This window comes from Myotis myotis, unplaced genomic scaffold (assembly GCF_014108235.1).
Source record: "Myotis myotis isolate mMyoMyo1 unplaced genomic scaffold, mMyoMyo1.p scaffold_m19_p_1, whole genome shotgun sequence".
NCBI classification, from domain to species: domain Eukaryota; kingdom Metazoa; phylum Chordata; class Mammalia; order Chiroptera; family Vespertilionidae; genus Myotis; species Myotis myotis.
In genome coordinates this window covers 130,663,021-130,687,320 of record NW_023416313.1, presented here as the reverse complement: position 1 = coordinate 130,687,320, position 24,300 = coordinate 130,663,021, and the positions used below count along the sequence as shown (strand labels likewise).

Here is a 24,300-nt window from a genome sequence, read left to right as displayed (position 1 = left end):
TCAGACTGCAGAGGTGATGCAAAGAGGGCGCTTTCTCTTGCCTCGTGGTGGGGTACGTTTCCACCGTCTTCCCTTTGGGACAAACTGGAGAAAACTCTCGCCCTGCGCGGGGAGCATTCCTTCCAAAAGCAATGGCTTACACTGACACGTACAAGATTCAGGTCGTCCTTGAGATGCAACTGTAATAGAAAACCAGGAGCCAAAACAGGCGCCTGGCGCCGGCTGCCAGCAGGGGCTGGGAAGGCCCCGGAGTCGCGGGCTCCCGCGCGCAGCCCGCGGACCCGCCGCTAGGAGGCGCCGCGAGCGCGCCCGCCCCGCCCGCTGCCCGCGGAGGGCAGGATGCTCTGGGCCAGCCCCCCAGCCGGCCGCCAGCGGGCTGGGAGCCGGCGGGGAGCAGATCGCAGGGGACGCGCCGCGGAGCGCCTGGGCTGTCACCGCGGACGCTCACGCCGCGCGCACCGACCCAGGACGCGGGCATCTGGGGGCCGCCAGCCGCCATCCCCGCAGTTCCCCACCTGGGGTCCCGCTCCCCGGTGAGCAGCCGCCGGGCCGACGGCGATGTCTGCCGGGGCCCGCCGCGGTCCCCGGGGCAGCCGGGCGCAGCCGCTCGCTCCCCTCTGCTGCGTCTGCGCTGCCCTGGGGATGCTGTGGTCCCCCAGCTCCCAGGCGTTCAACTTGGACGAGGACAAGCTGACGGTGTACAGCGGCCCGGAGGGCAGCTACTTCGGCTACGCGGTGGACTTCCACATCCCTGCGGCTCGCACGTAAGTCGCCTGGTGCCGGGAGTTCTCGCGCGTGTCCGTGGCCCTCCGCCCGGGGACCGCGTCTGCCCCGCAGCCTGAGTGAGGGAAGAGTCCCTCCCGTTGTCCGCGTGCGGTCCCGTCCCGCCCCCGCCACCGGCCTCTGCTCTGCGCTGTGCACGCTGAGCTAGAGACCTGCCACTTGCAGGGAAGGCGCCAGTCCTGGGGACTTCCAGGTACAAAGACCAGCATGGCACAGAGCGGGGAGCGGGACAGACAGGCCGTTAACGCAGCGGCCACAACACGGTCTGTTTACACGCAGCCTCTGCCTGCGCACGGTCTGAGCGCCAGTGCCGCCCGCCCGCCACAGCAGCTGGGTCGGTCCTTGGCTTTTCTAACCGCCCTCTTTCCTCACCTCACTGTATACGCAGCTCCACCTAGAGAAGAATTAGGACTCTCGGCACCCTCTTCCAGACCAGGTTCAGATGCCCGCAGGTTTCCAAGGGGAACGAATGTTTGACCATCGGCTCCCTCAGAAATGCGTTGCTGCCGCGACCCCCACCCTAGCCTCAGTGGGCGTGCGGCCCGCGCCGCAGCTCCCGTGCGCGTTGTTCCGATGCCCACGGAGTAGTTTTCTGCATCCCTTTCGCAGAGCCAGTGTCTTGGTGGGAGCGCCCAAAGCCAACACCAGCCAGCCAGACATCGTGGAGGGGGGAGCCGTCTATTACTGTCCTTGGCCCGCCGAGGGGTCTGCGCAGTGCAAGCAGATACCGTTCGACACCACCAGTAAGTGATATTTGTCATTCTCAACGGTGGGCCCTGGTTTCAAAGAACCAGAGCCATCCTAGCGTCAACTCCCCTGTTTCTTCGTACTCATTTGGGCTGCCTGATGGGTCTGTGTTGTGGGCTGTGCAGGTTCCTAGAGAAACCAGCCTTTTAAAGCCTGGGCGGGAGGAAAATGCCAGTGACTCCCAGAGAGGGAACAATATTCTGACCTGGAGTGTTTGCGTACAGCCTAGTGACCTCTGTTTTCCCACCATCCTGAGGTGAGCATTTTCAGGGTGAGCGGATGCTTTGGAGAAGTACAGCTGTTACACCCTAACCTTGATTATGGAGAGAATTTGGTTGCTTCCCATAGACAGATCTGGGAAAAGACAATCCTTAGCAGTTCCAGTACCCAAACTCCTGAGGCAAGACCCAGACATTGCTCCATGTTGCTGTTTAATTCTTTACAGAAAGAAAGAATTTTCTTTCAAAATATTGGACATTGGAGGCAAACTAGTACAGGCAGAGTGTGGATGGATTACATTCATTTCCAAAATCCCTAGACAGATGTTTCTTATTTAATTAAAGGGAAAATACATTTTAAACAATTCAGGCTGGTTATGTTTCCTCTGGTGTTTTCTCTTTGGTTCCTGAGAAAACAATTTAAATGTAATACTTTCAAGAACATTAACACTGCATGTTCTAATTTGTACCTCCAAAACTTTATGAATTCAAAAGGTATATAAGAAAGCAAATATCTTTTCAGAAAAATGTGAATATGTCAGCTCAATGTTTTTCAATGAACACTTAAAATAACTTTTGCATCACACAACTATTTTATAACATCATTATTGTTATATTAGGTAGAAAATCCATTTTCACAGAATTTTGGTAAAATTGATGGGTGGTATTTACCCGCTGCCTTCATTAATTTGTATTGTTTATTTTAAAGGAGAAAATAGTTGTAATTCTATGAATATGAAAATCATTTGAAAGGAAAGAAATACTGTACAAGAATTACCTTGAGTTATGACCAAATTAGGAAAATATTTTATATTTATAATGAAACAGTAGGGGACAAACTAGTACAATTGTGGCCATTAAATAAATAGGAAAATAATAAATAGGAAAACAATAAAATGTCAAGAAAAGTTCAGTGTTAGTTAGAGAAAGAGCAGGAGGTACATAGCATCTTTTGTCCAGGTTCTGAAAAAACCTTCTCAATTTCTCAAAAGACTTTCGAGATGTCTGATTTTACTTCTAAGTGTAGAAGGTAGCCATATGCACTCATCCTATTATTATTCTTAGCAATCATAACCACAGTAATTTGAGGATTCATAAATAGAAGAAAAGGAAAAAAAAAACAGGAAGGGAGGTAGATGTTTCTGAAATAATTGAGCAAAAAAGAAAAATAGCAAGGCAGAGGCCACAGAACGTTTCTGAGAAGTGAATGGTCCATGGTGGAATGAACAAAGCCTGGGGGAGTCTCATTAAGAAAAGATAAGAATCACTGAGAAAAGAAAGTTCCCCATGTTAGCCATCAGGGGGTACTGTGGGCCCAGGAACCTAGGGTGCTGCTGGGAATGGCCTGAGAACAGAACAGGTGGGGGAAAGGAGTCAGAGGCTCAGGTGTTTGCTGAGTGGCTGCCAGCACTCTGCCCACCTTTTCTACCACTTTATCCATGCATCCCCCAAGAGGATGGAAGTGCCAGTGGCTGTCATTTGCTGTGAAGCTGTGAAAAAGAGGAAGGGACAGCAGGAGCCAGTAGAGCTATTTCCAGTTTTAGCATCTTCTGTGTGTAGCGTATGATCTTGGAACCAAAGGTAAAAAGGCAAAACAAAGACATTGCTGGCTCTGGGTCTTGTAGTCAACGTTATCGGATGCACTGTGTTTACTGATCACCGGCTAGGTAACAGTCACTTATATACATTACTTCTAATGCATAAAATAAAACAACCATGTGAAATCCATTGTATGCATGAGGAAACTGTCATAAAAAGTGTTAAAATATATAGATGCCTAAGACCACACAAGGGTAAGAAGTAGATGCCGGGTTGGGAAAGAGGTCTGTGCTCCAAAACCTGTCTGTGCACCCTGCCTTCCTTCCTCATGGAGCTGGACCTGAGGCACTGCTCACCTTCCCTTCCCCTCCCCATCCCCTCACCCCAACGTTAGCCTCACAAATATAAATTTAAATCCCATAGAGAGGATCTGAAAGGGAATGAACTTCGGTGGAGGGTTGTGGGAACCAGAGAGTGCAGAAGCAGCCTTTGTCTTGGTGGGAATAATGGGTTGCATATGCCTCTGGTTTGCCGCAGCTCCTGCCAGCAGCCCCGTCAGTGTCCCCCTCATCCGCCCCGTCTTGTCTTTGCCCTTCGGCAGCAATATAGTTTCCCCTCAACGAGGAAGGAAGGTTCTCTGCTTGACAAAGTTTTGAGTGCTGGACACCCACAAACTCACGTTCATGTAATAGTGTGATGTTTCAGGCATATATACATATATATTACATATATATATATACATATATAATATATATACATACAAAAATACACATATGAATATATATATACACACACACATAATATTGCAAATATTCCTCTGTAAAGATAGTCATTACTTTCCCTGTCTTTACCCTGTCTGCTTTTACTATTACATCTGAATTCAAGACATTCTATACTAACTTGACCTTTTAGTGACATTGTTTCAACTTGTTCAGGCCCCTTGAGTGTCAACAATTTAGTGTTTGCTGTGGTAACCTACTAAATTCTCTCAGCCTAGACACTAAAGGAGGCTGGCCTATATTTAGCCCCTGAATCTGGTTGTGATCTTGAACCTCAGTTTATTTAAGGTCAGATGCCTTTTTAAAAAACTACCTTTTATTTAAAATTTTTGTCATTAAAAATCATTTTTTAACGTTATCTTACAACTTGGATTTTTTTTTTATTACTTCTCATCATAAATGCAGCAACAGAGGAAGCTGGGAATAGCCTAGCACTTCAAATGCATGAATACTATTAAAGTCTGTGGTCCTTTCAAGTATGGTAAAAGGAAACTTTAGGGAAGCATATGGCAGTGGGGGAGGTGCAAAGTGCAAAGAGTAGACAATTTTCCTGCTCTGTACAAAATCAAGTGGTTCCCAAAGAGCACTTCTCTCATCTCCCTCTCTCTTTCCCTCTTACTTCACTAGAATAAAATTCCCCCATCACCAAATTGATTTCTTTCACTTTTGCCTCAGGAGCTCTCTAAACCGTGTCCTGTCCTAACTTAAATCACCACATCTGCCAAATTCATGCCTCTCATTTCGAAGTCTACTCCGAGGTTCATTTCTTCGTTTTCCTACATTTTCCAAACCCATGTGTGGATTAAATAAACACTGCGAGATTACAGCCCTCCGGCTAAAAGGGGAATGGCCCTAGCTGGTTTGGCTCAGTGGATAGAGCATCGGCCTGTGGACTGAAGGGTCCTGGGCTCAATTCCGGTCAGGGGCACATGCCTGGGTTACGGGCTCGATCCTCAGTCGGGGGTATGCAGGAGGCAACTGATGAGTGATTCTCTCTCATCATTGATGTTTTTATCTCTCTCTCCCTCTCCCTTCCTCTCTGAAGTCAAAGAAAATATATTTAAAAAATAAATAAATGAAAGGGGCATGGATGAAGCAGAATGACAGACACCTATCTTTAGAAGGAGGAAAGGGCAAATTGCAACAATAGTAACAAAAGCATAGCACCCAAATACCTGGTTGTTTCAGATGAAACATTTTGAAGAGAAAGATAAGGCATGTGCTCATTAATGATGATAATCATCATAGCACTAATAATGGAGGGGCAGTACGGCTGGGAACCACCCACACTTAGGGACCCACATAAGGAGTGAACAGGAAGAGATGGAGGTGCCGCTGAGATTTGGAAGCCATTTGAGAAAGACTGCTAGGATTGGCTGGCCTTAATGTAGTGCCCTGTGTAAAACAACCCCCCCCCCCCCCAATTAAAAAAAAATCACACCACCTTAAAATTTTGTTAAAATATTCAAAGCTCTGGAATGGTAAGATTTTTGTTAGAATTGTGATTGGGCTTGGAGACCGGAAGCCTTTGTTTTAGGAGAATCTGTTTTATTTTGTGCGAGTGAGCCCACAATAAGACACAGCTCAGAGCATCTGGCGCTGTGACTGGTATAGGAGTGTTTTTTGATAGTCTTGGGTGTGCCCTTTTTCTCATGTGAGGGTTGGGAAACATATTGGGCACATAAGTCTTGCTTTTCCAACTTCCTCAGAAAGAAATCAGCTTTTGTTCAGGAACAAAGAAAAGAAAAATGTGGGTCAGAGCAACCCAAGTAAATGGCAGAGGAAGTAACACAAATGTGACAGAGCTCAGTGAGAACAGAAATCTGGGCTCTGGAAAATTCAACTGGAGAGAGAGAGAGAGAGAGAGAGAGAGAGAGAGAGAGAGAGAGAGAGAGAGAGAGAGAGAGAGAGAGAGAGAGAGAGAGAGAGAGAGAGACCTAACGGTAACCTGCTCCTTTTAAGAATGAATAAACCCATGTATTAGGGCGGGAAGCTTACTCTGTAAGGACTGATCCCACTGAGTCATCAGAGGTGGTTTAGCAGGATGGTTTACTATTCTAGAAGCAATTCATGATGGCGACCACCCCTGATAAGCTGGCCTGACAGATGCAGCCCACATCCCCAAACTCCTCCCAGTTGGCTCAGAATCCCACGTGACAGAAGGAAGTCAAGCCCTGATCTAAGAAGGGAGGAGGCAGTGGTCCCAACATCACATAGCAACCAAGGAAGCAATTAGAAAAAGGAAGTCCTTGAAACTCCAACTAGAAATGGGAAACAGATCTGCTCTACGGCTGGTTGAGTTGTATGAGCGTTAGGCGCCTGTTGCTTAATTTGCAAAATTCTTTCAAGAAGTTGGAAGTCTGTGAAGGAACAGGCTTCCAGGCTTTTGGCAGGAATGGTCAGTGCTGCTTTCTGAGAGAAATGTAGGAAACTGTCTTGAAATTATTCTGAAAGCAGAAAAACGCACTTTGACATTTAAGCTGGCCGGTTGAGATGTGTGCACTCAAACTTTACCTGTTCTGTATAAAAAAAAAAAATCCTGTATTTGATTGTGTTGAAGAGAGTTTGCCAGCATCTCTAAAAGCTCAGGTGTGCCCTGATGGACACCATCCAGATATGCAAACATGGATGTTTGAGGAGGGGAGTTGAAGGAATAATTATTGGTCTTATTAAAAGCACTCTCTTAAAAATATAATTTTCCAAATTCAGTTTAAATACACCTTTACAAAACCATATTTAGTGCCTCGAGAAAGGTGTACCTCTATAATGAAATCCTAATATACATTTAAAATCATTTTAATTTTGGGTTATGCTGTATGGAGATTTAAGATAGAGAAGCAAATGATAGTTCACAAATAAACAATTTAAAGCATTCTCCTTACTGCACTGGTGTTACGCTGCACGGGCGTTATTCAGTTTGGAAGGAGTAGAGCCCAACCTCAGCCCGGCGGAAAGGCCAGTGCCCGGATCTAATATGTAGGTGTTGCCCCAAGGTCGCCAAATTGAGAAACTCTTCCAGACCCATAAGCACTGCTCACAGCGATTACGTTCCCTTTTGATTGTTTTAGTAAAATGAAGACATCGATTACAAAAACAAGTCTTTAGAGGAGTGGTTGCCAGGCATTGGGAGTAGGAAAGAGGACCTGTTTGCGAGGAGGCAGAACAAGGGAGTTTAGGGAGGTGATGGAACTTACTGTGTCTTGATTATGGTGGGTTCCATTGAATGTACTTGCCAAAACCCATTGAACTATACATCACCAACAGGGAATTTTACTGCATGTGAATGGAAAATGAGAAAAAAAAAGACATTTTGGAGAATGCCAGAGAGCTATATATTAGATCTGATGATCAAATGTGGTTCTGTGGCCACTGCTATGAACATGTGGACAGCAAGCTCTTACACTAAAGGAAGGTCTGAGTGATAATAACTGGAAGTTTAAGGACATAAGCCCTCTGAATGCTCAGGCTACTGCCTCTAAGTGAGGGTGAATAATTAGATCATCATTAGGACCTTTAAATAAAGGATGTTATATTCAGAATGTGTTTGGTAAGAAAATTATGAATGAAAACATGTTGAGTAAACATGAATCTTTGCAATGAACAGCCACACTTATGTAATTCTCACATCCTTACTGAAACTCAGGCCTGGGACACCTTGTTCATAGTCATTAACTAAGAAGATCTAGCTTCAAACACATTATTGTAGTTATCAAAATTAGTATACTTGCACTGCAATAATTTTCTTATTAACATCAGGTCAATTTTATTCTCCTGGTATGATATGTAACATGTGAACATAGATTTGTATGTGACACTGAAAAGCCTCTATGTCAGTCTGTCCTGATTTCCAGGACACAGAGATTAGAGAGCAGGGCACATATCATTACAATGGGAATAGGCTTATGCAGCTCACATTACGCAGGGCATCGCACCCCAGGTGTAGCAGTGTCTCCCTCAGCCAGATTGTGGCTCCCTTTCAGGTTTCAGTTATCCTCCCCTATGATTTGCCCAGATGTCTCCAACTAAGCCACCTCCCTCTTGCCACACTGCTTACACACCTTATCTTTATAGTACAACATTCATAGCACAGTTTATTTTTCACACGTGTATTTCGTATACACGTGTTCCCACTCATTCTGGGTCCATGTTCTGGTACCTCTTTCTTCACCACCCAGAACATCTCTCTTTTTAAAATATATATGTATTGTTACTGATTTTAGAAAGAGAGAAAGGGAGAGGGAGAGAGAGAAACATCAATCGCCTGCCTCCTGCACACCCCCTACTGGGGATCAAGCCGGCAACGTAGGCCTGTGCTCCGATCTGGAATTGAACTAGTGACCTCCTGGTGCATGGGACGACCCTCAGTTCACTAGGCCACACTGGCTGGCCACCACCCAGAACAGCCTATCCTCCAGAAATGATTTTCTGGAACATCAGGCTTTTCTCTTTCTACAATTCTGAACAGGACATGTCTCAGAAATGAATAAAGTTGCTGCAAATCCCTTTTTATTTTTTTGGTTAATCCTCACCAGAGGGTATTTTTTCCATTGATTTTTAGAGAGAGTAGAAAGGAGGGAGTGAGGGAGAAAGAGAAAAAGAGAAAGAGAGAGAGAAACATCAATGTGAGAGAGACACATTGATTGGTTGCCTCTCAAACATGCCCTAACAGGGGCCAGGGATCAAACTTGCAACCCAGAAGTCAAACCCGAGACCCTTTGGTACACGGATGACACTCTAACCACTGAGAAACACTGGCCAGGGCTGCAAATCCTTTTTAGAAGAAAGGGGGAATAATACTAAAAAGTAATATTTTCAAATACCCCCAGTATAAATAGTCAAGTAAATTATGACATAATCACACAATTAAGTATTACATAACTATAAAAATTTTCTACCACGAATCAGTATAATATGGGAAAATGCTTTGTTTTAATGCTAAGTAAAAACATAAAATTCAAAATTGTATCTACAATCTTAGAAGAGTATGAGAAGGAATATGCAATGAGAAGCTGTCTGGGAGATAATGGATTTTTTTTTCTTTTTCAAATACATTTCTTTCTTATTTTCCAAACTGTTATGACTAGGGAAAATAATGACAAAAATAATCTTGCAAAAATTTCTGCATGAAATTATCATGTTTGGTGATGCTATGAAGATTAACAATAAAAGTTTATAATTAAGGTTTTGTATTGACTGATGACAGTTGCTCTGTCATTTTGTCTTGGGTATAGATGGCTTAGAAATATCTACATAGAGGTACTTATGTTTCAAACTACAAAAAACTGATGACTTTTTTAGTAACAATTATATACTTAAAAATAAGAACATGCAATGTATCACCTGTATTCATTATAGAATAAACCAGTAGAGCCCTGGCCAGTGTTGCTCAGTGGTAGAGTGAAGCCTGTGCAAAAAGGGGTCATGGGTTCAATTCCCAATCAAGGATGCATACCTGGGTTGTAGGTTCAATCCCCAGCCCCACCTTCTGGGGAGGCAACCAATCAATGTCTCTCTCTCTCTCTCTCTCTCCTTCTCCCCCCACCTTCTTTCCACTCTCTCTAATAATCAGTGGAAAAAATATCCTCGGGTGAGGATTACCAACAACCACAACAAAAACAATAGAAATATAGATTTGTTTCACGGCAGTTTCTAGAGCCTTTTAGAATAAGAGGGATGTTTATGAGTAAAATTGCTTTTCAGTGTACCTGAGTATGCTAAGCAGTCCCAGGGGAAATCAATTCACAAACTTCTTATAATGCAGTCAGTTCACAGAACTTGTAATAAGAGGCCATTGGCAGAAGTCAGAGTGGCTACAGGTCCAGATAATTCAGAATATGGACGGCATTTAATAGAGTCAGAATGTGCAGGCAAACTTACGAAGCAGCATGAAATTTTACAAAATGATTTGGTGCTTAGTTTGTGATCTGTTATGTAGAATAATCAGGTATTTCTTTTCTTTAAAACATTACATATGTGCCAGTGATGAGTTAAAACATCTATTTAGAGTATTTCTTCCGGGGAGCACCATTCTACTCATTCCCAAGTAAGGTTTGTAAATATTCTGTAGAGCTAAGATGTATCTGTTTACATAAGTTAAGAGTATGTCAACATACTTGTCAACGCTATTGGTTGGACAGGAAAGAGTGAAAGCTGGTGGGAGGATATGAAGGTACTGGCTGAGTGAAGGCTGCAGCAGCATTTCCCAAGATCTCTTTTATACTGAGTGTGAAAAAAAGGTTTCCATGTCAGATAAATTTGGAAATGGCTGCATTCACTCCCCTACTGTGTTAGTCAAGTTTCTCTAGGGAAACATAACCTATAGAATGTATACAGGTGGAGCAAAAATAGGTTTACAGTTGTTCATATGAAAAATAATACAGTCCTATATAATAAAAGCATAGCATGCAAATTGTTCCCTCGACTGGGAGTTCATCCGGAATTTGACCAGGGGGTGGGGCCAGCCAGGGGAAGGGAAGGAGTACCTGGCTGGCAGTGGGCAGCTGCTAGGGACCCTACCAGTGCAGGGATTTAATTCACTGGGCCTCTAGTAATTAATAAATAATAACACAAGAATAAAATTGTGTTTCATGTACTCACAACTATAAACCTACTTTTGCCTCACCCCTGTATATAAAGGAAGAGAGTTATTCTAAGAAATTGACTCACACAGCGTTAGAGGCTAAGTCCCATGATCTGCCATTTGCAAGCAGGAGGCCCAGGAAAGCCAGTGTTATGAGTGAGTCTGAGTCCAAAGGCCTAAGAACCAGGAGCACTGAGGGCAAGAGAAGATCAGTGTCTCAGGTCAGGCAGCCAGGCAGAGAGGCCAGATTCTTTTTTCCTCTTCCTTTTGTTCTTTTCAGGCCCTCAACAACAGGGGGTGGAGGTGTGCGACAAGGCCAGGCTTGCCCCCAGGCGGGCTGGCCTTGCCGTGCACCTGCCTCCAGAGTCCCCCTGTCACTCAGCCTCCCAGCTGCCCAGGGTCAGCCTGAGGCACAGGCAAGCCTCAGATGGCGGCTGCCCAGCCACCTAGGGCTGCCGGAGGCTCAGGTGACCAGGGCCGGCTGAGGCTTGTGCTGCCAGCAGTGGCAGCAGCAGAGGTGTGGTGGGGCATTGCCTTCCTCTGATCACCAGGTCGCCTCCTGCCCCTGAGGGCTCCCAGACTGTGAGAGGGGCCAGGCCGGGCTGAGGACCCCCCCTCCAGTGCATGAATTTTCATGCACCGGGACTCTAGTATCAGATATAATAGAATGACATGTAGAAGATAGATGTGTGTGGAAGCATTCAGCTTAGGGAAGTGGCCTGAGTATCACACCAAAATTAGTAACTGTGTTGGAGGGGTCAGAACTGGTACCACAGGTAATGTAAGTTTCAGATTATACTCATTTTTAAGGTATATGTAGTCAAACTTATTTTCTTCTCTTTTAGCTCAGATTTTATATATATGTACTACTGATCAGGATAGGATATCAGAGAAATACAAGGTTCTAAAATATTATACATTCATGGGGTTGCACGAATTACTTTCTAGGCTTCCCCCCTCCCCCTTTTTTTTGTTCCCAGGTGGTTTATCAAGCTTGGGAGAAAGTATTATGCATAATTTCTACACCTTAGATTGCATTATACTATACCAAATGAACCATAGATACTTACAGCCCACATAAACTCTGTTTGCCCATTCATGGCAAACATTTAATAAAGATAGTTAATCTGGAAAGAAAGTTAAGTGAATGTGATGCATATTCACAAAAAATGTGGTGTCTAGAATGAGCTAACAAAAAGGAAGTCAGGCCCTAGCAAAGATGGACAAGCTAAAATGAGGCCTTCTTCCTACCTTTTGTGTTCATTTTTTTTGAGACATTGTGTCTTGGTCCCTTTTTATTAATCCTTCTAAAATCTAATACAGGCAGGGGCAAACTGTAGGTTTACAGTTATTCATATGGAAAATGATACAATAATTAACAAATAACAATACAAGAATAAACTCTGTTTTGTGTACTCATAACTGTAAACCTAGTTTTGCTTCACCCTGCACATCTCTATTGTATACTGCATAGATACTGGTTGCTATATACAAGTCAAAAGGCTATATAATAAATATACTTAAATAGAATTTTCAAAGTAGATTTTACTTCCTTAACATGAAAACAAAATTAATTTAAGTAAAATGTGCAGTAGAGCTAAGGGAAGGATGGTAAAGTAAACTCTGGTAATTTTTTTTTTTAATGAGAAGAGTCTGAATTCTTTTAAAAAAATATATTTTATTGATTTTTTTACAGAGAGGAAGGGAGAGGGATAGAGAGTTAGAAACATCAATGAGAGAGAAACATCAATCAGCTGCCTCCTGCATGCCCCCTACTGGGGATGTGCCTGCAACCAAGGTACATGCCTTTGACCGGAATAGAACCTGGGACCTTTCAGTCCGCAGGCCGATGCTCTATCCACTGAGCCAAACCGGTTAGGGCTGGTAATTTTATTCTTGAGGGATAATCACACTATGGTCTATGGAAAAGTAAAAGATCTGGAGCATTTAACTGAATATCATTTTCCATCATCGCACAAACTAAAGAAAAACTTAGCAGCAAATAGCAAAGGTAGGCAAAGCTATTTTGGCTCATGAACAGGTTATGAGGCCATGATCCAGGTCCATAATCTCTTATCTGCAAATTTAAAATCCAAATAGCCCTAATTATAAAAAAAGGTTTTTGTGAATTATTTGGTGTCAAAACTCTTGACCTGACCTGATAGGAAGTGGTACATAGTCACTTTCTTTTTGTATGAATAATTGTGCATTTTGTTAATGACATATTAATGGTTGTGTGATATTGTATAGGTGCTTTCTTTCTAAAATCAAAAACATTTTTAAAAAGACATTAAAAAGGAGTCATATAACTTAACAAAAGGAAGACAAACAACCCAACTAAAATATGGGCAGAGGACCTAAATAGACACTTCTCCAAAGCTGGCCAAGAGACACATGAAAAAATTTTCAAAGTCACTAATAGGCAGAGAGATGCAAATTAAAATGATAATGAGGTATCACCTCATACCTGTCAGAATAGCTACCATCAATAAATCAACAAATGACAAGTGCTGGTGAGGATGTGGAGAAAAGGTAACTCTAGAATACTGCTGGTGGGAATGCAGACTTGGTGCAGGCACTATAAAAAACAGTATGGAGTTTCCTCTAAAAATTAAAAATGGAACTGCCATTTGACCCAGTAATCCTACTTCTAGGAATATATCCTAAGAATCTTGAAACACCAATCAAAACAATATATGCACCCTTATGTTCATAGAAGCACAATTTACAATAGCTAAGATTTGGGAACAGCCTGAGTGCCCATCAGTAGATGAGTGGGTAAAAACCCTGTGGTACATGTACACCATGGAATACTATGTAGCAGTAAAAAGGATCTCTTTCCCTTTGAGATAGCATGGAAGGAGTGGAGAGTATTATGCTAAGTGAAATAAGCCAGTCAGAGAAAGACAAGTGTCACATGATATCACATATGTGGAAGCTCACGAACAAAATAAACTGATGAACAAAACAGAGCCAGAGACATGGAAGCATGGAACAGACTGAGGAATCTCAGAGGGAAGGGTGGCAATGAGGGGGGGAAAAGAGTTTATCCAAAGAACTTATAGGCATATATGCATAACCCATGGACACAGACAATAGTGCGGTAGGCTTGGGGTGTGTGTGTGTGTGTGTGGTGTTGACAGGGGCCAATGTGGGGGGAAAGGGGACGTCTGTAATACTTTCAACAATAAAGATAATTTTTTTAAAAAAAAGGAGTGACCAATTAGGTAAAAGAAGTCATGAAGCCAATGAAGAGCCTTGTGAGGCGGAGTGAAATGAAGACTGAAATTTAACCATTTGACTTGGCAAAGGAAAGTTCTTGATAACTGAAGGAAGCAATCCAGTGGAGTGTGTCAAGAGAAAGGGAGACCAACAGGAGGCAGCACATCTGTATAGCCATTTTTTCCCAAGGAGTTTTGCTGTGTAGATGGGACCACAGAAATGTAACACCCAATAAGCTATTATAGCATGCTTACAGTCAAATAGGAATTATTCATTGAGAGGGAAACAATGATGACTGAAAGAGAAGGGGTATATGTAGGAATAAATCCCTAACAAAATAAAAAAGGATGGGTGGAATTCTTATACCGATGGAAGGATTGGCCTTAGAGGTGAACAAATTCCTCCATAGTAACAAAAGAAGGCAGAGTGAGGAGACAACTGAGGGTAGGTTGGTGCGTTTGTTGATAGAACAAAGAAAACAATTTTTTTTTTCATTTCTTGCATTTTCTCAGTGAAATAAGAAGCAAGATTATTAGCTGAGAGTGAGGAGGCAGAGAAGGTTGGGAAAAGGAGAACATGTAAATAGCAGAATAAATTGAGAAGTGAAGTAACAGGGTCACAGGCAGTGCATAGCAACCATGTGAATTATAAATCTGAATTTATGTGCAGAAGGAATATATTTTGCCTCTGCTCAGTGTATAGTATGGTCCTGCCTGATTTGGGTGGAATTTAAGATCTCCCAGATTACAGTTCCATCTTGGGTGTTAAACTTCCATAAGCATACATTGCAGACACAGAAAGTTTGAATTCTGAATTGCCTGTTTTATGTAACATTGGGAATGGTGATTTTTGTAACCACAAAATGGACCATTTTGGTAGATGATGATCGGGACCCTTCTTACTACAACATCATCTGGCAACAGAGTGAGAACCTGAGGAAAATGCAAGCATACAACAGGAGCTAATGTAAATCCATGTTCAAGTGCTATTGGGAGGCAAGTTTATAGAACCTTCATCCTGAAACCCAATCATATCCTGTATTTAAAAGCATTGCTTTGAGGTCATATTGAAGAGATTTATGTCATTTATTCTGCTTCCTGAGATTCCCATGCTGAGAGGTTTTCATTACTTCTTCAAGTAAATAAATTATTGGGCACTAAACAGAAGCATGCTGTCCTCCTGCCAATCGGAAGGTGACATATAAGCCATATTGAGATTTCTTATTTCCCCAGCTGCATCTATAGCAAGATATTTGATCTCAGGTTATTATTCCAAGCGTGAGAAAAACCTAGGGATGAGAGATGGTATAAAAATTCACAGAGCTGAAAGAAAATCACTGTGGCTGGGAATGACAAGAGATGCTGCTGCCAAGTCCAGGTGGTATAAGCCTGGTTTTAAGAATGCTTGAATTTTTAGAAAGAACTCTGGTTTCAGGATAGAGAATGCGTTTGAAGGTCACAAGCCTGGAGGAAGGGAAACCAGTTAGGAGGCCATTGCAGAAACTGAGGCTTCAAGAAATGGTGGTCACAACCAGGGAAGTGGCAACATGGATGGATAGAAGGAGATGGACTTGAGAGACTTTTACACGGGAGAATAAATAGGCATTGATTTCTGAGTGGAATGAGGGAGAGTAGGATTGGCGATTGCCAAGGATGTGTTCCAACCTACTGGCTTGGTTAATGGGACTGCCATAAAGGGAACAAGACAGACATACCCTCTGAACCCACAACATTCAAGTCCAATGGATGAAGAGATTAGTGTCTGCCAGTTCTAATTTAGGGGTAGGTGCTGTGACAGCAGAAAGTGAAGAAGGTTTTAGGTGTGCAGAAGAAGAGCTCCTGTCCAGGACTAAAGGGCGGGTAGGGCTCTTTGTGTGTCAGGGACAGCTTTGCAGAGAGCGTATCATTAAAGGTCAGAGCTGAAGAGTGATATATGTGTGCATGCGTGCGAGTGAATGTGTGTCTGAGCATGTGCCTGAGTATGTGTGTCTGAGTGTGTGTATGTGTGTCTGAACATGTGTCTGTCTCAGGGGTGGGTGAGATGAGAAGGAAAACTGTCTTAGCCAGTGTAGATGAGGTACAGTTCCTTGTAGCAAATGAGGTCTAAGTCGATGTCTCAACCTATGCAATCAGATTGTAACCAGCTCTGCCTTTCAGATTTTTTGTGTCATATTAGGGGAGTTCTTGTTTTGTTTTTAATCTGATCTGCCATAGATGGCTTGTCATTTCCCTTTGGAGAGATGATTTTTTCATTGAATAAAATTTGCTCCTATAGCTTCAGCATATAAGTGAGCAGAACACCCACCCAAAAACTCACTTGTATCTTAACAATAAAAATCCATACATATTTCCAGAACAAGCCTTACATACAACCTGAGCCAACTTATATATGAAAAACATTTAAAATGATATTTATTATATGATGTAAAAAACTCATTCATATTTATTACTAAGTAAAAGTCTGAATAATACTGGCTAGGCACAATTTGTTATTGGAAATGTGATCTATATTCTTGGGAAGATGATATAGATGTGGAAATAATTGGGACAGAAAATTTATATTCTCATTTAGATCAGGAAAATCCTATCTAATAAAAAACAAAAAGGGTAATTGACCATACCTTCGCTACACTTCCCATTGGCTAATCAGGGTGATATGCAAATTAACTGCCAAGAAAGATGACGGTTAACCGCCAACAAAGATGGCGGTTAATTTGCATACATAGGCGCAATGCAATGATGGGAGGTAAAAAGGGAAAGATGGAAGAACAGTGATTGGAAACTGAGGCAGCAGGCAAGAGCCGGGTGGCAGGGCAAAGGCGTCCTGGGGGCCGCCTTTGCCCTGCCCCCCAGCTGGTGATCGCCATCAGAAAGCCAGGCTGCAGGCGAGGTGGCACCCCTGGGGTCCAGGGGCACCGCCTGGCCTGCAGCCCCGTGGTCGCCATGGCGATCGGAGGGAGAGAGAGCCGCATCGCGAATGGAGAGCTGGGGTGCAGGCGAGGTGGCACCCTGGCATCCCTGCACCTGACATGCAAAGATCGGGGATGAAATGGCTTTTCCTAACCACATCTGCAAATATCCTGGGGAAGGCATCACTGAAGAGTTCACAACAACTGTCTTACTTGGCAAGGAAGAAAAAAGTTGGCAACAGAAACAGTCCCTTACAGCAAAGTTAAGGTCCCTCTGAGTAAAAAAGAATATTTCCAACGTAAAGGAGGGAGCAGGCAAAAATAATAGGTTCTCATGACTTCCACTGAAGTTTGAGCATATGACAGAGTCAAAACAAACATACAAATTAAAACAGACAGTGGACATTCAAATGACCCGAATGAACGGTCACTGTTTGTCCCAGTAGCAGCAATGCTTATGTGATAATATAGTTTAACAAACATACAAAAGAAGTCATATGATAAGAGAGGTTCGGCTTCTAAAGTAAATTGAATATGTTCTTTAAAAATTCTCATGTCCTCCCCTCTGACTATAATTCTTAATTTTCCAATCAGAAAATTACCCCAGGTGATCCAGTAACATGTAGAACTCCAGTAACCTAACTTATTTAAAAAAAACAAACATCCCAACCATTTTTAAAATATTTAAATTGATATTTTAGGGTTAAAATTATAGAAGATATTTAGATCTAAATATATTTTCTGAATAGAAAATATTTCAGTTTTTGATTAAAAAAAATAAACATGAAAAAATATATGTGACACATTTTCCCAAGGAACTCTGAATTAGTACCTTTCCCTCTAACTTTCTTCAAATTAAGAGAATCTATGGAGTTCCCTATACTGCACAAGTTTTAATGAAAGAAAATAAGACTTTCTAAGAGCATCAAATACATGTTTTCTTATTTACAAACATATATACTCCTCTCTCTCTCTCTCTCTCTCTCTCTCTCTCTCTCTCTCTAAAGTATATTCTTACTGATTCAGAGAGGAAGGGAGAGGGAGAGAGATAGAAACATCAATGATGAGAGAGAATCATTGATCGGCTGCCTCTTGCACGCCCCGTACTGGGGATCAAGCCCACAACCCGGACATGTGGCCTGACCTGGAATCAAACTGTGACTTCCTGGTTCATAGGTTGATGCTAAACCACCAAGTCACACTGGCCGGGCTCAATTCTTATTTATAAATTCATTCCAAGGACATCTACAGCTTGAAAAGCTTTGGAAATACTTTCAAAAAACAAAAACAAAAACAAACTAGCTTTTAAGTAACAAGAAAACAGTTATAGAAGAAAGTTTAAATTAAAAGAAAAAATTGTTTTAATTTATTCAAGAGTGGGAACATCCTCCATGAAAATGTGTACCTTGACTGTGGGTGGCTGGGTGGCCTTATCACACCTTAGGAATTCAAATGCTTTTCACAATGAAAAGAAAGAGAGTTTCATCTCATTTCTCTCCCAGGGTAGATGTCTGTCAATAGAAGGTGGACATCAATAAAAGGAGGGGCTTGCACAATCAATCCAGAAAGTCAGCAATCTATGAGTAATCCAGAACCGAGTATTTATCTCCTCTGCCACACACCCTCCCTCCCAGCCAGTGAGCAAGATAATTACTCTCAAGTCAAGCTAAGTGCCCCCCAGTCACAGAGGCCCAATGCTGACATACAAAGCATACAAATAATTCCCACTCTGGCATAAAAGTGACAACTTTCTTGGAAGAAAAGCAGACACTGTAAATTTCTCAAAGTCTTCCTGAAACATTTTTTAAAGTAATTTTTACTTCTTTAGAAAAAATACCATGGGAAACCATCTGTAATAAAATGCCCATTCTATAAAATAATTCATCTATACTAATAAAAGGGTAATATGCTAATTAGACTGGGAGACCTTCCAGATGTTCTTCTGGACAAAGCCATGGTGGTGGGGCCGAGGTAGAGACAGTTAGAGGCCAAGAGGGGAGGGCAGTTGTGGGTGATCAGGCTGGTGGGGGGCGGGGCCGTTGGGGGTAAGCAGACCATCAGTGGGGGTCAGTTGGAGGTGATCAAGACAGCGGGGGGAGGGGCAGTTTGGAGTGAGCAAGCCAGCAGGGGGACAGTTGGGGATGAGCAGGCCAGTGGGGAGGGGCAGTTTGGGGTGATCAGGCTGGCGGGGGGGCATTTGGGGGCAAGCAGGCCAGCAGTGGGGGGGAAGTTGGGGGAGAGCAGGCCGGCAGGCAGAGTGGTTAGAGGCAATCAGGCAGGCAGGCAGGCAGGCAGGCAGGCGAGCAGTTAGGAGCCAGCAGTCCTGGATTGTGAGAGGGATGTCTGACTGCTGGTTTAGACCCGATCCCTGTAAACTGGCAGTAGGACATCCTTTGAGGGGTCCCAAATTGGAGAGGGTGCAGGCCAGGTTGAGGAACACACCCTCCCCCATGCACGAATTTTGTGCACCGGGCCACTAGTCCTATATAATAAAAGGCTAATATGCACATCAACCAAACAGCAGAACAACTAGTCTCTATGATGCACACTGACCACCAGGGGGCAGACGCTCAATGCAGGAGCTGCCCCCTGGTGGTCAGTGTGCTCCCACAGGGGGAGCGCTGCTCAGCCAGAAGCCAGCTCACAGCTGGTGAGTGCAGTGCAGCAGCGGTGGCGGGAGCCTCTCCCGCCTCGGGGGTCCTGGACTGTGAGAGGGTGCAGGCCGGTCTGCGGACCCCCCTCACCTCCAGTGCATGAATGTTGTGCACTGGGTCTCTAGTTATATAATAAAAGTGTAATACATTATTGACTATTGCCATCCCAAACCCATATTTATGAATATTACTATTAGAACTCTAAAACATGCATACAGCTAATTTAATGTTATTAGTTATTTGCTTATATATGGAACCTAACATTTATTTTATTTTTTTAATTTCTTTTTTTTTATTGCTTAAAGTATTACAAAGGGTATTACATATGTGTCCATTTTATCCCCCCGCCCTAGACAGTCCCCTAGCCTCCCCTATCCCCCAGTGTCTTATGTCCATTGGTTATGCTTATATGCATGCATACAAGTCCTTTAGTTGATCTCTTGACCCCCTACCTCCTGCCCCCCAACCCTCCCCGGCCTTCCCGCTGCAGTTTGACAATCTGTTTGAGGCAGCTCTGCCTCTGTATCTATTATTGTTCAAAAGTTTATAGTGGTCTCTATTATCCATGAATGAGTGAGATCATGTGGTATTTTTCCTTCATTGACTGGCTTATTTCACTTAGCATAATGCTCTCCAGTTCCATCCATGCCATTGCAAATGGTAAGAGTTCCTTCCTTTTTAGAGCAGCATAGTATTCCATCGTGTAGATGTACCACGGTTTTCTAATCCATTCATCTAATGATGGGCACTTAGGCTGTTTCCAGATCTTAGCTATGGTGAATTGTGCTGCTATGAACATAGAGGTGCATATATCCTTTCTGATTGGTGTTTCTGGTTTCTTGGGATATATTCCTAGAAGTGGGATCACAGGGTCAAATGGGAGTTCCATTTTCAGTTTTTTGAGGAAACTCCATACTGTCTTCCATAGTGGCTGCACCAGTCTGCATTCCCACCAGCAGTGCACAAGTGTTCCTTTTTCTCCACATCCTCTCCAGCACTTGTCGTTTGCTGATTTGTTGATGATAGCCAGTCTGACAGGTGTGAGATGGTACCTCATTGTTGTTTTGATTTGCATCTCTCGGATGATTAGTGACTTTGAGCATGTTTTCATATGTCTCTTGGCTTTCTGAATGTCCTCTTTTGAGAGGTGTCTATTTAGGTCCTTTGCCCATTTTTTGATTGGATTGTTTGTCTTCCTTTTGTTAAGTTGTATGAGTTCCCTATAAATTTTGGAGATTAGGCCCTTATCAGATATGACATTGGCAAATATGTTTTCCCACACAGTGGGTTTTCTCGTTGTTTTGTTGATGGTTTCTTTTGCTGTGCAGAGGCTTTTTATTTTGATGTAGTCCCATTTGTTCATTTTCTCTTTAGTTTCAAGTGCCCTAGGAGCTGTATCAGTGAAGAAATTGCTTCGGCATATGTCTGAGATTTTGTTGCCTTTGGCTTCTTCTAGAATTTTTATGGTTTCCTGTCGTACATTTAAGTCCTTTATCCATTTTGAGTTTATTTTTGTGTATGGTGTAAGTTGGTGGTCTAGTCTCATTTTCTTGCATATATCTGTCCAATTTTCCCAACACCATTTATTGAAGAGACTATCTTGGCTCCATTGTATGTTCTTGCCTCCTTTGTCAAATATTAATTGAGCATATTGGTTCAGGCCGATTTCTGGGCTCTCTATTCTATTCCATTGATCTATATGCCTATTCTTGTGCCAGTACCAGGCAGTTTTGAGAACAGTGGTTTTGTAATACAACTTGATATCTGGTATTGAGATCCCAACTACTTTGTTCTTTTTCAGGATTGCTGCAGCTATTCGGGGTCTTTTTTTATTCCAGATGAATTTTTGGAGAGTTCGTTCTAGATCCATGAAATATGCCATTGGTATTTTAATGGGAAGTGCATTGAATTTATAGATTGCTTTGGGTAGTATGGACATTTTAATGATGTTGATTCTAACAATCCAAGAACATGGTATGTTCTTCCATCTGTTTATGTCTTCCTCTATCTCTTTTTTCAATGTCCTGTAGTTTTCTGAGTAGAGGTCTTTTACCTCTTTAGTTAAGTTTATTCCTAGGTAGCTTAATTTTTTTGGTGTGATGGTAAACGGGATTGTATTTATAATCTCTCTTTCTGAAAGTTCACTATTGGTGTATAGAAATGCCTCAGATTTCTTGGGGTTAATTTTGTATCCTGCTACATTGCCAAATTCATGTATTAAGTCTAGTAGCTTTTTGATGGAGTCTCTAGGGTTTTGTATGTATAATATCATGTCATCTGCAAATAAGGACAGTTTTACTTCCTCTTTTCCAATTTGGATGCCTTTTATTTCTTCTTCTTGCCGAATTGCAATGGCTAACACTTCCAGTACTATGTTGAACAGGAGTGGTGAGAGGGGGCAACCCTGTCTTGTTCCTGTTCTTAGGGGAAATGGTGTTAGTTTTTGTCCATTGAGTATGATGTTGGCTGTGGGCCTGTCATATAAGGCTTTTATTATGTTGAGGTATGATCCTTCTACTCCCACCTTGCTGAGAGTTTTTATCAAAAATGGGTGTTGAATTTTGTCAAATGCTTTCTCTGCATTAATTGATATGACCATGTGGTTTTTTTCTTTCAATTTGTTTATGTGATGTATCACGTTTATTGATTTGTGGATATTGTACCATCCTTGCATCCCTGGGATAAATCCTACTTGGTCATGGTGTATGATTTTTCTGATGTACTGCTGGATCCGATTTGCTAAGATTTTGTTGAGGATTTTGGCATCTATGTTCATGAGGGATATTGGCCTGTAATTCTCTTTCATTGTGTTGTCTTTACCTGGTTTTGGTATTAGGGTGATGCTGGCTTCATAGAATGAGCTTGGAAGTGTTCCTTCCTCTTGAATTTTTTGTAGTAGTCTGAGGAGGATAGGTTTTAGTTCTTCCTTGAATGTTTGGTAAAACTCCCCTGTGAAGCTGTCTGGTCCTGGGCTTTTGTTTGCTGGAAGCTTTTTGATGACTGCTTCAATTTCTTCCATAGTTATTGGCCTGTTGAGATTTTTAGATTCTTCCTGATTGAGTTTTGGAATGTTGTATTTTTCTAGGAATTTGTCCATTTCCTCCAGGTTGTCTAGTTTGTTGGAGTAGAGCTGTCCATAGTATTTTTTAACAATCATTTGTATTTCTGTGGGGTCTGTTGTTATTTTGCCTCTATCGTTTCTGATTTTGTTTATTTGGGTCCTCTCTCTTTGCTTCTTGGTGAGTCTGGCTAGAGGTTTGTCAATCTTGTTTATCCTTTCAAAGAACCAGCTCTTGGTTTCATTGATTTTATGTATTATTTTTTTGTTCTCTATGTCATTTATTTCTGCTCTGATCTTTATTATCTCCTTCCTTCTGCTCACTCTGGGGTTTTCTTGTTGCTCTCTTTCTAATTCTTTGAGTTGTAGAGTTAGATGATTTACTAGCATTTTTTCTTGTTTTTTGAGATAGGCCTGTAGAGCTATAAACTTCCCTCTCAGGACTGCTTTCATTGTGTCCCATAGGTTTTGGATTGTTGTGTTTTCATTGTCATTAGTTTCCAGGATGTTTTGAATTTCTTCTTTGATTTCATTGGCAACCCAATCAATATTTAATAGCATGCTATTCAGCTTCCAGGTGTTTGAGTATTTTGGGTTGTTTTTATTGTAGTTTATTTCTAATATTATGCCATCGTGGTCTGCGAAGACGCTTTTTATGATTTCAATCTTCTTGAATTTGGGGATACTTTGCTTGTGACACAATATATGGTCTATTTTTGAATATGTTTCATGAGCACTTGAGAAGAATGTATATTCCGTGACACTGGGGTGAAGTATTCTGAAGATGTCTATTAAGTCCATCTGATCTAGTGAGTCATTTAGGATTGCTGTATCTTTGCTGATTGTTTGTCTAGAGGACTTATCCAGTGCTGTCAGTGGTGTATTAAAGTCGCCTACTATGATTTAATTGTTGTTGATCTCTCCTTTGATATCTTCCAGGAGTTTTTTTATGAATTTGGGTGCTCCTGCATTGGGTGCATATATGTTTACCAGGGATATATCTTCTTGTTGTATTGATCCCTTTAGTATTATGAAGTGGCCTTCCTTATCTCTTGTTATGGCCTTCACTTTGAGGTCTATTTTGTCCGATATAAGTATTGCTACCCCAGCTTTCTTTTCCTTTCCATTTGCCTGAAAGATATTTTTCCATCCTTTCACTTTCAGTCTCTGTGAGTCCCTTCTAATGAGGTGGGTTTCTTGTAGACAGCAGATGTATGGGTCATGTTTTTTTATCCATTCAGCCACTCGATGTCTTTTGTTTGGAGCATTTAGTCCGTTTACGTTTAAAGTTATTATTGAAAGGTAGTTGTTTGTAGGCATTTCTGTTTTTGTGTGGCTGTTTTCTTTCTGAGCTTTTTATTTCTTATTTTTATACCAGTCCCTTTAGCATTCCTTGCATTGCTGGCTTGGTGGTGATAAACTCCCTTAGCCTTTTTTTGTCTGTGAAGCTTCTTATTTCCCCTTCAAGTTTGAATGATAGCCTTGCTGGACAGAGTATTCTTGGATTCAGTCCTTTGCTTTGCATCACTTTGTAAATTTCCGTCCATTCTTTTCTGGCCTGATGTGTTTCTGTTGAGAAATCATTTGACAATCTAATGGGAGATCCCTTGTATGTAACTTTCCGTCTCTCTCTTGCAGCCTATAAGATTCTCTCTTTGCCCTGAACATTTGCCACAGTAATTATGATGTGTCTTGGTGTGGGTCTTTTCGGGTTCTCCTTGTTTGGGACTCTCTGGGCTTGTGTGACTTTTTTCTTCCCCACCTCAGGGAAGTTTTCTGATATTATTTCTTCTAATAGGTTTTCTAATCCTT

The 24,300-nt window shown here is 42.2% G+C and overlaps 1 protein-coding gene across 1 annotated transcript in view; it reads left to right on the top strand.

The window, feature by feature from the left end:
• Positions 1-353: 353 nt before the first annotated feature.
• ITGA8 (integrin subunit alpha 8) overlaps positions 354-24,300 on the top strand; it is a 209,500-nt gene continuing 185,553 nt past the window's right edge. The window contains exons 1-2 of the mRNA XM_036352197.1: positions 354-764; positions 1,393-1,526. Of these exons, the coding sequence (XP_036208090.1) occupies positions 559-764; positions 1,393-1,526 (340 nt within the window). The 5' untranslated portion in view covers positions 354-558. The remainder of the gene's footprint in view (positions 765-1,392; positions 1,527-24,300) is intronic.